At 47.8% G+C, this 15675-nt stretch overlaps 1 protein-coding gene across 1 annotated transcript in view; it reads right to left on the minus strand.

Moving 5' to 3' along the window:
• Window positions 1–15675, minus strand: part of CCDC61 (coiled-coil domain containing 61) — a 107444-nt gene that overhangs the window by 9695 nt on the left and 82074 nt on the right. The window contains exons 2-6 of the mRNA XM_053401854.1: window positions 8213–8405; window positions 6490–6572; window positions 4183–4343; window positions 2826–2978; window positions 1318–1534 (exon numbers count right to left, since the gene is read on the minus strand). Coding sequence (XP_053257829.1) covers window positions 1318–1534; window positions 2826–2978; window positions 4183–4343; window positions 6490–6572; window positions 8213–8360 — 762 coding nt within the window. The 5' untranslated portion in view covers window positions 8361–8405. The remainder of the gene's footprint in view (window positions 1–1317; window positions 1535–2825; window positions 2979–4182; window positions 4344–6489; window positions 6573–8212; window positions 8406–15675) is intronic.

A 15675-nucleotide genomic window follows, 5' to 3' on the forward strand; every position in this document is an offset into this window, starting at 1 on the left:
TGACTTGCTGCTATTTTTGTTGATTATAGTTTAGCAATTATTTATTGTACAGGGGTACCTCGGTTTTCGAATATAATCTGTTCCGAAAGTCCATTCCGAGTTCTGAAATGTCCAAAAACTGAAAGTGGAAGCCTCAAAACAGTAGCCATGTTTCGAAGGCGCGTTCGAAAACGAAGGTACCACTGTAATTGCTAAGAGTGAATTTCTGTTTAATTATTATTTACTGATAATTTGAGAGAATGCTGTTGTGTACTATTATGTTCCAATGGATTATTGATTATTACCTTACTTGCTGCAAGTTGTTTAAAGTTATGTTTTTATTATGACTTTTCTGAATAGTGGTAGCTTGGGTTACAAACACTTTGGGTTACAAACTCCACTAACCCAGAAGTAGTACCTCGGGTTGAGAATTTTACCCCAGAATGAGAACATAAATTGTGTGCCGGCGGCACAGTGGCAACGGGAGGCTCCATTAGCGAAAGCACGCCTTAGGTTAAGAACGGACCTCTGGAATGAATTAAGTTTGTAACCTGAGATACCACTGTATTGAATTTGATTATTCTAAGGTAGGGGTCAGCAAATTTATTCAGCAGTTTCACTGTCCCTCAGACCTTGTGGGGGGCCGGACTATATTTTTTGGGTGTGTGTGTGGAATAAACGAATTCCTATGCCCCACAAATAACCCAGAGATGCATTTTAAATAAAAGGACACATTCTGCTCATGTGAAAACACGCTGATTCCTGGACCGTCCGTAGGCCGGATTGAGAAGGCGATTGGGCCAAATCCAGCCCCCGGGCCTTAGTTTGCCTACCCGTGTTCTAAGGTGTGTGATTTTTGTTGCACGTTTTGCTGTAAACCGCCTTGCATAGAGTAATATAGAAAGGCAGTATGCAAATTAAAAGTGAATGAAATGAAGGAGCTGGTGTTTCTAGGGGTTCCTAGACTTGGAGGAAGGCTGGCCGTCCCTCCCTCTCTCCTCACCATGACCCCCCACCCACCAGCCCCACGGCTCTTGTCAGTGGGAAGAGAGGAGCCTTGCCCTTTCCGCCAAGGGTGGGCAGATTCCAGGCTTATTCGATCTTTGGCGTTTTTCTACCTCGGACCCCCAAAATGAAGTGGAAAGGACGCAGTGGGACGAAAAGACCAGGAGGTGCCTCTGAGCACATTCCACGCCTAAGAATCTGTTTTCAGTAGCAGAGATGAGCTCGGACGAGCACTTCTGCACTGAGGTCTTTGTCCTTTCAGCAACCTAATATAGCCCTCTCCCCCTCCTGCCCAGGGGAAGGAGGATCCTGTAAGGCCAAGGCCCAGCCCACCTCGTCGGCAAGCTGCCGGCTCTCCTGCAGGCGCTTGTTAGCGATCCGCTGGTGCTGCGCCCTCTCCTTGGTCAGCTCCTCCTCCAAGCTCTGCACGACCTTCTTGAGGATCTTGACCTCCTTCAAGGCGCTGCTCTTGTTGGTGAGCTTCAGCTCCTCCTGAAGGCCCAGCAAGACCGTCTCCACTGACTGTTTCTCCTCCAAGGTGTGCTGCAGCCTGAAAAAGGGAGCGTCGGGACAGGGTCAGCGGCAGCCGAGAGAGAATCTCTTCCGTGCAAGGCTTGAGACCTGAGCTTTCCTGCAGCTGAGGTTTGGAAAAGGTTGTTTAAGCGCTAAAAGGTGGGTTTGCAAAGCCACTTTTGTCTTTAGACGTCCGGCAAAAAAACCACTCCTCTTTTCCCAGGTCTATGGCTATTAAATAATCTAAAGTGTGGGGCAGAGGACTGTTATTATGATGACTATTTTACGTCTGTCAGTATACTTTTTATTATTGATGTTCTGTAATGTGTTTTTAATGTTGTACACCGCCCTGGGATCTTTTGATAAAGGGTGGTATATAAATTGAATTAATCATCATCATTAATTCAAGGAAAGAGCAGCTGTACTCCTGCTGCACTGCATTTCCTGACTGATATTGTAAAATGTCTGGTGTGTCTTTTAAGGAGACACGCCAGAGCTGTAATAAAAGCTCCTCTCGCTGGGTGTGGTTCCCTCTACGGATGAATGAGAAGCTTAGCTTTGCCTGTCTAGCAAGTCTTAGCTGCTATGCTGAAGTGCTGATCTGCTGTTCATAAAGAAATACAACTGTCACAGTTCTCCTGACTCCTGCTGGTTCCTGGTAATAGGGCAGACCTGTTGCACCATTTCCTTGCATAGCGAGTCTAGTTCTCAAACCCATGAGACGCTGCAGAGTTTGCTTCACTGCCATTTCAATACCTGCCCTTGTTTGGATTTTCGGGCCGAGGAATTTAGACTTAATTTGGATTGTTTGCTCTTTGTAAGCTGTCTTGAACGTTTTTATAGGGAAGCAACAGATCAACGTGGTAGATTTAAGGGTTGTATTTTAAATCAGTAGGAATCAGTCAGATCAGAACAATGCTTTGAGGAGGAAAACTGACTCCAAAGAAGCATTTACATGCCTGCGATCACAAATAGCTCCCAAAGATGGGAGACGCAGTTCTTGAGTCATAGCTGGCAACTTTTCCCTTTTCTTGCAAGGAATCCTATTCAGAATAAGGGAATTTCCCTTAAAAAAAGGAAAATGTTGACAGCTATGCCTTGAGTATCTCTCCCTGCCTACAAAACCCCAAAACCTTCCACTCTCCCTGGTACCTGGGAAAGAACCCAGCAGTTCCAAGAAGCACTTCAAACACCTATTTCCTGGTGCCACAGATATCCTGGTTCCTAAATGTTGGAACAGCAAATTCAGAAGGCCGCATTGATGTCTCCTGCAGAGAGCAGCTGCCGGATATGGCTCAGGTTACCCCCTCCCTGCCTTCCCCACTCACTCGTCACGAAGCCGGCGGATCTCAGCATCTCTGAAATCCTTGCCTGGCTTTGCCTTCAGCAGGGCCAACTCCTCCTTGAGCTCCCGGATCACCTTCTGCAGGACGACGGGATCCGGCTTGCCCATGTAAGGGAGGGGGAGCGGGTAATGGATCCTGCCGAGAAACAAGGAAAGGCAACCACAAGTCAGGACCCCCGGCACTGCACCTAGCCACAGACAGGAGCAAATGTCAAGGGGTTGGTTCTGGTGCTTAACAGGCCAGGCAAACGCTCTGTTTGACTAGGAGGGAAGAGGCCCCCTCCCAAGAGGGGACTGGCTAGCAACCCTTGGTGCTTCCTGCCTCCCTGTCCGGAAGAGACAGCCAAAACCAACCCACAAAAAGGGAAAGGCAAGGACTTTCTTCACTGTAACTGCTACCAATAAGGTAAAGGTAAAGGGACCCCTGACCATTAGGTCCAGTCGTGGCCGACTCTGGGGTTGTGGCGCTCATCTCGCTTTATTGGCCAAGGGAGCCGGCGTACAGCTTCCGGGTCATGCGGCCAGCATGACTAAGCCGCTTCTGGCGAACCAGAGCAGCACACGGAAACGCCGTTTACCTACCCGCCGCAGAGGTACCTATTTATCTACTTGCACTTTGACATGCTTTCGAAGTGCTAGGTTGGCAGGAGCAGGGACCGAGCAATGGGAGCTCACCCTGTTGCGAGGATTCGAACTGCTGACCTTCTGATCGGCAAGTCTGATCGGTTTAACCCACAGCGCTGCCCGCGTCCCAACTGCTACCAATATTGAATGCTTATTCCTCTGCATATCCCTGCAGAGCAGCCTTTGCCAAGCGGGGGCCTTCTAGCCGCTTTGAACTACAATTCCCATCAGCCCCAGGTGGGTGTATTCCAAAGCGTCTGGAAGGCCCCAGCTTGGCAAAGATGGCTGTGGTCCTTGCTCTTCCCCTCTCTTCTTGCTTTGGGAAAAGGGGGGCTGCTCCCTGGACAGACCTGGGCTAAGAGGCAGGAAGGGCCTTTGCTCCTGCCTCGTTGTTTGCTGTTTTCGAATCAAAAAAGGAGTGGAAAGGACCCTTCCTCCTCCTTCCTCCCACACAGCAAAGGGAAGGGCTGGTTTCATTATCTGCTTCCCTCCAAGTTATAAGGTTATGCAGTCTCTCTGGCAACCCCACAGCTCTTACAAGAGACTTGGGTCTTCCAGAAAGGCCAGGTTCACCTGTCCCCACCGCACCTGCAATAAATCTGTGGCTGGCTATGGGGCCTTTGGGTGAATGTTTAGCTACAAATGAGCTGCCCTCCATTTCCCCAAGCCCCCTTGTCACCCCAAGGCTCCCTGTTGGTCATGCAGTCAACTTTCACCTGTCAAATTCCACCGAGTAGATCAAGATGAGGTAGCGCTTGGAGCTCAGCGGGGAGTTTTTGGCAGCCGCCGTGTGCCGGGGACCCACTCCAATCTTCCTGTTCCTGAGTGACTCCAGGTCTGTGTAAGTGAGGAGGTCCAGAGTGACCGACTCGCTGCTCTGTAGGGGAAAAGCCCACACAATCATCACCACATCAAGGACCGTTTACACAGCCAGTCCTTATCCTGGAAGAAGCGACTCTCAGACTAGGGAAAGACAGGAATTCAAGACAGAAAGGGGGTCATGGTGGCAGGATTTAAGATGCAGGAACCTGGCAGGGCATGTGGTAGAAACACCGTAAGTCCTCAAGGCAGGGGGGGAAAGATAATAGAATCATAGAATCATAGAGTTGGAAGAGACCACAAGGGCCATCGAGTCCAACCCCCTGCCAAGCAGAAAACACCATCAGAGCACTCCTGACATATGGTTGTCAAGCCTCTGCTTAAAGACCTCCAAAGAAGGAGACTCCACCACACTCCTTGGCAGCAAATTCCACTGTCGAACAGCTCTTACTGTCAGGAAGTTCTTCCTAATGTTTAGGTGGAATCTTCTTTCCTGCAGTTTGGATCCATTGCTCCGTGTCCGCTTCTCTGAAGCAGCAGAAAACAACCCTTCTCCCTCCTCTATGTGACATCCTTTTATATATTTGAACATGGCTATCATATCACCCCTTAGCCTCCTCTTCTCCAGGCTAAACATGCCCAGGTCCCTTAGCCGTTCCTCATAAGGCATCGTTTCCAGGCCTTTGACCATTTTGGTTGCCCTCCTCTGGACACGTTCCAGTTTGTCAGTGTCCTTCTTGAACTGTGGCGCCCAGAACTGAACACAGTACTCCAGGTGAGGTCTGACCAGAGCAGAATACAGTGGCACTATTACTTCCCTTGATCTAAATGCTATACTCCTATTGATGCAGCCCAGAATTGCATTGGCTTTTTTAGCTGCCGCCTCACACTGTTGGCTCATGTCAAGTTTGTGGTCAACCAAGACTCCTAGATCCTTTTCACATGTAGTGCTCTCAAGCCAGGTGTCACCCATCTTGTATTTGTGCCTCTCATTTTTTTTGCCCAAGTGCAATACTTTACATTTCTCCCTGTTAAAATTCATCTTGTTTGTTTTGGCCCAGTTCTCTAATCTGTCAAGGTCGTTTTGAAGTGTGATCCTGTCCTCTGGGGTGTTAGCCACCCCTCCCAGTTTGGTGTCATCTGCAAATTTGATCAGGATGCCCTTGAAACACATAAAGGAGGCCTGACATTCTGGAGGTCCCTTCTCAAACCTGGTGCCTGCCAGATGTTTCAGACTACAACTCCCATCAGTAGCAGCCACATTAGATTGGGGTCCCCCCCATTATTTACTTATTAATGTGTCGAACAAAACAAAATAAATAAAATGAATAAAATACCTTCCAGTAGCACGTTAGAGACCAACTAAGTTAGTTATTGGTATGAGCTTTCATGTACACTTCTTCACATCTGAAGAAGTGTGCATGCACACGAAAGCTCATACCAATAACTAACTTAGTTGGTCTCTAACCTGCTACTAAGGGTGGCGCTGTGGGTTAAACCACAGAGCCTATGGCTTGCCGATCAGAAGGTTGGTGGTTCGAATCCCGGCTACGGGGTGAGCTCCCGTTGCTCGGTCCCTGCTCCTGCCAACCTAGCAGTTAGAAAGCACGTCAAAAGTGCAAGTAGGTAAATAGGTACCGCTCCAGCGGGAGGGTATACAGCGTTTCCGTGCGCTGCTCTGGTTCGCCAGAAACAGCTCAGTCATGCTGGCCACATGACCTGGAAGCTGTACACCGGCTCTCTCGGCCAATAAAGTGAGATGAGCGCTGCAACCCCAGAGTCGGTTACGACTGGACCTAATGGTCAGGGGTCCCTTTACCGTTATCATGCTACTGGAAGGTATTTTTAATATTTATATTTTATATTTTATTTTAATTTTATGTTATTGTTTCGACTACAGCAGACCAACACGGCTACCTACCTGATAGTAATGTGTTTTTCTGTTTGTTTGTTTGTTTGTTTGCTTGTTTTTTAAAGATTGAGGCTTTTATCTGCCGTGTTCACACCGAGGAGAGGACTATAGACGAAGAAATCTCCCAGATGCCCATCTGTGGAATGGATGGATGGTTGGTGGCAGGGGAGAAGGGACCAAAGGGAGAGGAAGCCTAGGAAAGCGGCAACACTCAAGAAGCCTGAGGAACTCTGCGCGAGACACATTTCCATAGACTTTTCCGTGGCGGCCCCAAAGCCAAGCTGAGCCTCACCTGGGAAATGGCCGACTCTAGCATGCTGCAGAAGATCCCAAACTGCTTGAAATTCCCAGTCTTGTGAGTGAGGTCTTCAATGACTGGAAGAAAAGGTGAAACATGAGGGATGCTGATTTTGGCATGTAATAGGGAGCATGTAATAATAATAATAATAATAATAATAATAATAATAATAATTTATTATTTGTACCCCGCCCATCTGGCTGGGTTTCCCCAGCCACTCTGGGCGGCTTCCATAGAAACCAAAAAACACTAAAATATCATACATTAAAAACTTCCCTGAACAGGGCTGCCTTCAGATGTCTTCTGAATGTCAGGTAGTTGTTTATCGTTTTGACATCTGATGGGAGGGCGTTCCACAGGGCGGGCGCCACTACCGAAAAGGCCCTCCGTCTGGTTCCCTGTAGCTTTGCTTCTTGCAATGAGGGAACCACCAGAAGGCCCTCGCGCTGGACCTCAGCGTCCGGGCAGAACGATGGGGGTGGAGATGCTCCTTCAGGTATACTGGACCGAGGCCATTTAGGGCTTTAAAGGTCAACACCAGCACTTTGAATTGTGCTCGGAAACGTAGTGGCTTAACGTAATGGCTTAACTTGGGAATTTGAGAGCAAGAGGGAAATGGAACCAGTATTTTATCGTTTGAAATGCTCTGGTGGAATGCTCTGTCCCAGGAGACTATAATAATAATAATAATTTATTATTTATACCCCGCCCATCTGGCTGAGTTTCCCCAGCCACTCTGGGCGGCTCCCAATCAGTGTTAAAAACAGTACAGCGTTACATATTAAAAACTTCCCTGAACAGGGCTGCCTTAAGATGTCTTCTGAATGTCAGGTAATTATTTATCTCTTTGACATCTGATGGGAGGGCGTTCCACAGGACGGGCGCCACTACCGAGAAGGCCCTCTGCCTGGTTCCCCGTAACCTCACTTCTCGCAATGAGGGAACCGCCAGAAGGCCCTCGGCGCTGGATCTCAGTGTCCAGGCTGAACGATGGGGGTGGAGACGCTCCTTCAGGTATACAGGACCGAGGCAGTTTAGGGCTTTAAAGGTCAGCACCAACACTTTGAATCGTGCTCGGAAAGGACTAGGGCCCTTGAGGATTTAACCTCCTTCCGTCGGGCCTGTAAGACAGAGCTATTCTGCCTGGTCTTTAATTTGAATTCAGCCTGATCTTTTATTTCCCTTCTCTTCTCTTCCCCTCCCCTTTTATGAAGATCACCCGCTCTAAGACCCCACAGCTAATTCTCCCCTGACCTCCTCGCTGGTACAAGTAGGACCAATTCAGCCAGCTAGCCCTGGGGATTATCTAATTGATTTTTTGAATTTTATTGTTATTCATGTTTTTATATTGTATTTTATGCTGCTTTTATAATTGTTTTAAAGTGTTTTAAGTTTGTTGTTAGCTGCCCTGAGCCCGATTTTTGAACTGGGAAGGGCGGGGTATAAATAAAATTATTATTATTATTATTATCATTATTATTATTATTAAAGACACGGGGCTTCAAGTGCCCAGCAGAGGCAGGGACAAAGCAGAGCCAGAAGGGCAACTGCAGAGGGCAGCTGGCTCATCTCTGCACGTGCCAGATAGTCAAAGCAGAGAAAGCCGGTGTTTGGTTTCCCATCTAGCAGCACAGTGTAGCTGGGCATTTCACAGCTCTTCCCCCTCCTAAGCTGTTCACATCAGCACAGCTTCCTCAGTGTCAGATTCATTACTCACAAGCAGCATCAAACTCCCCCCGCCACTGGTCCGTGGTGAGACGGTCCTCCACTTCTACTTCCAGAAGGTTCCCGTCCACCGACATCCGGACGATGTGCTCAACGCCACGGAAAACATAGTCCGCTTGCAGCCCGTGCAGCTTGGCCATGTTGCAACCAGCAATCTCTCTGAGCAGCCTTCCACGCACAATTGTCTATGCGGGGGGGAAACAAGAGCAGGGAGGTTTCTCAGCAGGGTGTGAAGCAATCACACACAGACACAGGCATCAGATTTCCCCTGGATGATGGGTTTCTCCCACCCCACAGGTTCAGAATTAAGAAAAATGTTTCTGCCGCGAGAGAATGGCCAGTAACTGAGAACTGTTTATTTTTTTGTCTCCCCCATAGTGTCCGAGAGTCATTTAGTGCCATTTTCCTGAATTTGTCTCATGGCCCAGTGCGGCCACGACTGACCAGACTGATGGAGGGACAGTGTTGGATTCAGTGAGATTGGGAAAACATAGAAAAATAAGGAGAGACAAGTGGGAGGGGAAATGGGATGGCAGCAAGGGACAGAAAAGCTCCACCCAGAGGATCTGCAACAGAGATAGGGAAACTGTGATAATGAGCGTAATGGTGGATTAATTAGCATCAATTTATCCTTGCATGCTCCCCGTGTCCGAGGCCTGGGTGGCCCCCCTGATAGCAGGAAGCGGGCCTTTCGCCTGACCCAGCCTTTCGCCTGACCCAGCCAGGCTATCCACATATTTTAAACTGGGGGTGGGGACTTCAATTAGTATTTAGCAGTAACAAGGAGGGGATAATTACCTTTAAGGGCAGGAGATGCTTGGCATTAATGGCGGAGAGGTGACTATTGGGAGCAGGAGGGGCTACTCATTGGAGTCTTAGAAAGCAGCCTTCCTATGGTCTTAATAGGGAGGGCGTTAATTAGCATCAACTGTGGGCAGGGCTACTGTTTGGGGGTCTGAATCAGGATTCTTAAGGTTTTAATGGGCGTCAATTAGCAAAAATTAGCATTAATTGTGGGAGGGGCTATTGTTTGGGGTCCCAGGCATAGCTGTCAACTTTTCCCTTTCCTATTCGGAATAAGGGAATTTCCCTTAAAAAAAGGGAAACGTTGACAGCTATCGTCTAAGGCAGGAATCCTTAATGGGGGGCGTTAATTAGCATTAATTAGTCTTAATTGCATATGGTTAATTAGCATCAATGGGGGAGGCGGCTATTAGGACTAGGAGGGGCTACTGCTCAGACTCTGAGGAAGGAGTCTTCTTCTTATGTTCTTAATTGCGGGGGGGCGTTAATTAGCGCTAATTGCCTGGGGTTAATTAGCATTAATGAGGGGGAGGCGGCTATTAGGAGACGGGGGAGGGGTTACTGTTTTGAGGGACGCAGGAATGAGGTGGGTTTAAATAGGGGACGGAGCCCCCCCAAAAGCCAACTTACCTGCGCGCCGCCCCCACCTCAACTGCCGTCTCCAGCGAAAGCCGCCTCCTCGCCGCTCTCCCATTGGCCGCCCGCTCAACCGCTCCCGCGCCGCCATTGGCTCTTGGCGACGTCAGTCGCCTCCCAGGGCTCCCTCGTTAGCCACGCTCGCCGTCAGTCAGAGCCGTGGCTCCGCCCCTAACACTACAAGACCCTCCCCTCTCCTCCCTCCCTCTCCTCGAGTGTGTGGGCGGAGGAGGGGGCGTGGAGCACCCAATCCGAGACGGGCAGCTCGACCCGGCGTCGCTTATTGGTCCAAGGGACCTCGGACATGCAGCAAGAACCCCGCCCAGAGCTGCGCCCGCCTCTATTGGCGCCTCGGCTTGTCACTCCTCAAGGCACCGAACGTCCTCCTATGGCTGGGCGGGCGCGGAAACGCGCTGCTCTATTGCCCTCTAGTGGCCGTTGAGCGCGTTGCTCCAATAGCGGCTGAGCGATCCGGTCCGAGGGAAAGCTCTACAGCTGGGATCGCGAGAGATCCAGGGCAGGTGAGAGCAGACGGTGGGAAGGGATCTGCAGGGGTAGAGGAACAGAAAGTGAAAGCAACACCTCGCGCACTTATGAAGGCCGAAGCGATTTTTCTCTCTTTGCAATAACTTTTATTGGGTTTTTAATGAAAGTGATGTAAAGTAAAACCAAGAAAGAACAGTCAAATCAGGTAGGATGAAAACAGAGACCAAAAGTGATCATTATATCAGGTATGCCTTATATTACATTAATTAATGAATGAATCTCTATTTTTTTTAAGCTGTATCGAACAACAATAGCAAAGTCAGGAAGGATTTGAAAAGGCATGATGTGACTGAAAACTAGGCATATTTTCTATAAGTCCAGCGAGGCCAAGAGACGGGTGCAATTGTTAATTATAAACACGTGAGATGAAGGCTCAACATACAGCTGCAAAACAGCCCCATTCAGCCCTTCAGCCAAAGATCTTATATGATTTTTTCCCCTGAAGCAAAGTCCAAAATGAACGAACAAACTATATTGCAATATAGTGTTGTGAACCACCCTGAGGGTCTAGAGCAGTAAACAAAGGTGATTAATAATAATAATAATAATAGGGACGTCCTAAGGAAAAGCCTGTTGTCTTTGTCCATGGAGTTTTCTTGGCAGGGATACTGGAGTGGCTTGCCGGTTCCTGCTCCAGGTGGATCACGTTTGGTCAAAACTCTCCACTATGACTTGTCCATCTTGGGTGGCCGTGCACGGTATAGCTCATAGCTTCTCTGAGTTATTCAAGCCCCTTTGTCACGACAAGGCAGAGCTGGACCATAAAGAAGACTGATCGCTGAAGAATGGATGCTTTTGAATTCTGGTGCTGGAGGAGACTCTTGAAAGTCCCATGGACTGCAAGAAAATCAAACCTATCCATTCTTAAGGAAATAGCCCTGAGTGTTCACTGGAAGGACAGATCCTGAAGCTGAGGCTCCAAGACTTTGGCCACCTCATGAGAAGAGAAGACCTCCTGGAAAAGACCCTGATGTTGGGAAAGATGGAGGGCACAAGGAGAAGGGGACGACAGAGGACGAGATGGTGGGACAGTGTTCTTGAAGCTACCAGCATGAGTTTGACCAAACTGCGGGAGGAAGTGGAAGACAGGAGTGCCTGGCGTGCTCTGGTCCATGGGGTCACGAAGAGTCGGACATGACTAAACGACTAAACAACAACAATAGGTGTTCATATCCTCTGTGAATTTGTCTTAACCCTCATTTAAAGCTGCAAATATAACGTTTTAAGTGCATTATACAAATGTGACACTACATGGCACTGGTGAGCTAATGACAAATTCAATATATATTTTTAAAGCATTTTTAAAAGACATTTTCACAGCATTTTTTTAAATATATGTGTAGATTTCACCCGAGTCAATGGCCATACAGTGGTACCTCGGGTTAAGTACTTAATTCGTTCTGGAGGTCCGTTCTTAACCTGAAACTGTTCTTAACCTGAAGCACCACTTTAGCTAATGGGGCCTCCTCCTGCCGCCACACCGCTGGAGCGCGATTTCTGTTCTCATCCTGGAGCAAAGTTCTTAACCCGAGGTACTATTTCTGGGTTAGCGGAATCTGTAACCTGAAGCGTCTGTAACCTGAAGCGTCTATAACCCGAGGTACCACTGTACTTCCTCTGCAGCGCCCTTCGTTCCTAGTCCTGGGCCTTTCTTGCAGGGGCTGATGGGAGTTGTAGTTCAGTAGCATCTGAAGCGCCCCAAGGTCCCTCACCCCTGGAATCTCAAAATTTGGGTGGCGTGCAACAGGCCACCAACCTAGTCGGCTTTAAAAGAGGATTATAGACAAATTCCCTTTTCAGATTAGACATCCTTTTTATTTCAGTGTATTATAAAAAAAGGATACTTTGTATTGGGTATGAACTTTTGTATATCTTTCGACAAGTATCGAGGAATATAATTAAATGCAAAAGAGAGAGAGGATTAGGAAGGGAAGCCAGGGGCTTTCAATGGATGGTGCAGATGGCAACCACCCTTCGGCCAGGCTCAGTGTTTTGCCAGAAGAGTATCCAAAGAATTTGGCTGCTGGATCAGGGCCATTGATTTGTATACAGTAGGTATTACATGAGGGACGCGGGTGGCGCTGTGGGTTAAACCACAGAGCCTAGGACTTGCCGATCAGAAGGTTGGCGGTTCGAATCCCCGCAACGGGGTGAGCTCCGGTTGCTCGGTCCCTGCTCCTGCCAACCTAGCAGTTTGAAAGCACACCAGTGCAAGTAGATAAATAGGTACCGCTCCAGCGGGAAGGTAAACGGCGTTTCCGTGCGTTGCTCTGGTTCGCCAGAAGCGGCTTAGTCATGCTGGCCACATGAGCCGGAAGCTGTACGCTGGCTCCCTCGGCCAATAAAGCGAGATGAGCGCCGCAACCCCAGAGTCGGTCACGACTGGACCTAATGGTCAGGGGTCCCTTTACCTTTACCTTTTAGGTATTACATGGGTTGTTACAGACTTTTAAAAATAATATAATCTTTATTAGTTTAACACATAAACTACATAAAATACACAAGTCATACAAAGCGGAAGTGAAGAAAGAAAGGGGGGGAAGAAAAGAAGAAAAGAAAATACAGTGTATTACAATAAAATAAAAAGCTGTGAATGTAAAACTTCCAAACATTCTCATTATACTGCTTATATTGTCTATGATTTCTTGCACAGATTTATATTATTTCATACTGTTTTTGTATAGTCCGATAAGATATCTAATACGCTTTTTGCTTGCAAGTATCAAGCTAGTTCTGCAAGTATATTGTTGTTTGTACAATACAATTTTAGATGTTCCTTAAATATCTTCCATTCTCCATACACTTTCTGGTTTGAAAGAATTCCAATCAGTTTTGCTAGTTGCAGGTATTCTATCATGAGGGTCTGCCACTCTGTAAGCATTGGTAGTGCTTCATTTTTCCAGTTTCTTGCCACTATTATTCTAGCTGCCATGATTGCAAACATCATGGCTAGGCAAACTAAGGTCCGGGGCCCGGATCCGGCCCAATCGCCTTCTAAATCCGGCCCACAGACGGTCCGGGAATCAGCGTGTTTTTACATGAGTAAAATGTGTCCTTTTATTTAAAACGCATCTCTGGGTTATTTGTGGGGCATAGGAATTCGTTCACCCCCCCCCCCAAAAAAATATAGTCCGGCCCCCCACAAGGTCTGAGGGACAGTGGACTGGCCCCCTGCTGAAAAAGTTTGCTGACCGCTGGCATACATAAACAATGGTCTAATACTTTTTAAAAATTCTATTGGTAGTATACCTAATAGGAAGATCTCTGGTCTTTTTTTAAATGTAAATTTAAATAGTTTCTTGAGTTCACTGTAGATGTTGTTCCAAAATTCACGAATAACTACACAGTTCCACCATATATGAAATTATGACCCTTTGTCCTTTTTGCATCTCCAGTATGGGGGTTACAGTCTAAGGATGGTGCCGAAAGCCAAAATCGCATATAGTCAAAATGCACTGAGTTCAGTGGTGGGTGGGATTGCCAAAGTCTTTCTTCCTGGAGGGAGGTCTGCCCCCTTTAATTTACCGTATTTTTTGCACCATAACACTCTCTTTTTTCCTCCTAAAAAGTAAGGGGAAATGTCTGTGCGTGTTATGGAGGGAATGCCTACGGGTGGCATGCCTACGGATTTTCCTCCTCTAAAAACTACGTGCGTGTTATGGTCGGATGCGTGTTATAGAGCGAAAAAGACGGTAATTTAAAAAAATTTTTTTTTTGCCAAGCGCCTAAAGCTGAATGCAGGCGAGTTAAATGCATGCAAATTGTCGGCTTACTGTAATGGAAGTTGTTAGTTTGTGGGTGCCAGACGCCTGGATCCTGCAAGTGTCGGAATTTAATCAAGGCTTGGCGTGCTAAGCTGTGCTGCAGACATTCCCAGCCTCTGCACCCAGCAAGTGTTAAAAGCCAATTAAAAGTGTTAATTGCTAATTAAGCCAGCCTTAAGAACTTAATTTGTTCTGGAGGTCCGTTCTTAACCGGAAACTATTCTTAACCAATGGTACCACTTTAGCTAATGGGGCCTCCCGCTGCCGCCGCCGTGCGATTTCTGTTCACATCCTGAGGTAAAGTTCTTAACCTGAGGTACTATTTCTGAGTTAGTGGAGTCTGTAACCTGAAGCATCTGTAACCCTGTACCACTGTATATTATTTCCCCAGCCACTCTGGGTGGCTCCCAACAAAATATTAAAATACAATAACCTGCTAACCATTAAAAGCTTCCCTAAACAGGGCTGCCTTCAGGTGTTTTCTAAAACTCTTGTAGTTGTTTTTCTCTTTGACATCTGGTGGGAGGGCGTTCCACAGGGCGGGTGCCACCACCGAGAAGGTCCTTTGCCTGGTTCCCTGTGACTTGGCTTCTCGCAGGGAGGGAACTGCCAGAAGGCCCTCGGAGCTGGACCTCAGCGTCCGGGCAGAACGATGGAGGTGGAGACGCTCCTTCAGGTATACTGGGCCTTTGAGGCCGTTTAGGGCTTTAAAGGTCAGCACCAACACTTTGAATTGTGCTTGGAAACATACTGGGAGCCAATGCAGGTTTTTCTAAACTATTGTGGGGTGGAGAAAAATGTTTTTTTCTGGTTTTATCTTTTTTGTAAACTGCTTTGAGGTTTTTGTTTTGTTTTGTTTTTGAATTCTATGAAATAAATAAGCAAGGTGGCCATCTTCCAATATCTGAAGGACTGCCACTGGGAAAACGGAACAAGTTTTGCTTTCTGCTGCTCCAAACGAGAGGACCCCAGCGAACGGCTTCAAATGGCAAGAAATGAGATTCCGAATACACATTTGGGAAAACTTTCTGACAGTAAGAGCTGTGGAACAGACTCCCATGAGAGGTTATGATCTCTCATTCCTTAGAGGTTTCTAAGCACAGGTTGGACGGCCACCTGTCAGGGATGCTTTAACAGAGAAGAAGAAGAAGAGTTTGGATTTGATATCCCGCCTTTCACTCCCCTTCAGGAGTCTCAAAGCGGCTAACATTCTCCTTTCCCTTCCTCCCCCACAACAAACACTCTGTGAGGTGAGTGGGGCTGAGAGACTTCAGAGAAGTTTGACTGTCTCGGGGAGGAAATAGAGGAGTGCGCCTTTGGGGTTGAGGTCAAACCACTGGAAGGTTGCAGCACCTGCTGTGGCTGTAGATACAGGAGAGACATGTTTCGTTGCAGCCGGGGCAGAAGAAGGCATCTGTTTGTGCTGCTGAAGATGCTCCATGGCGTTTCGACTCTTTGCGCTCCTCCCAGCGGCCATTCCTCCTCCGGTCACTGCTATGGATGCACAACCTGACTGTCTGTTTTTGTGGTCGTCTGCAAAAGATTCCCACATGGTGGAGTTGATGTTGCCAGTGTTCACGTCATGTTTGCAGATGTAACACAGAGTTGGTCTGCCAGCGGCCTGGTGCCTGAAGCCAGCTCCCCTTAAAGGTAAAGGGACCCCTGACCATTAGGTCCAGTCGTGGCCGACTCTGGGGTTGCGGTG

Source organism: Podarcis raffonei, chromosome 8 (assembly GCF_027172205.1).
Source record: "Podarcis raffonei isolate rPodRaf1 chromosome 8, rPodRaf1.pri, whole genome shotgun sequence".
In the NCBI taxonomy this organism is placed as follows: Eukaryota; Metazoa; Chordata; class Lepidosauria; order Squamata; family Lacertidae; genus Podarcis; species Podarcis raffonei.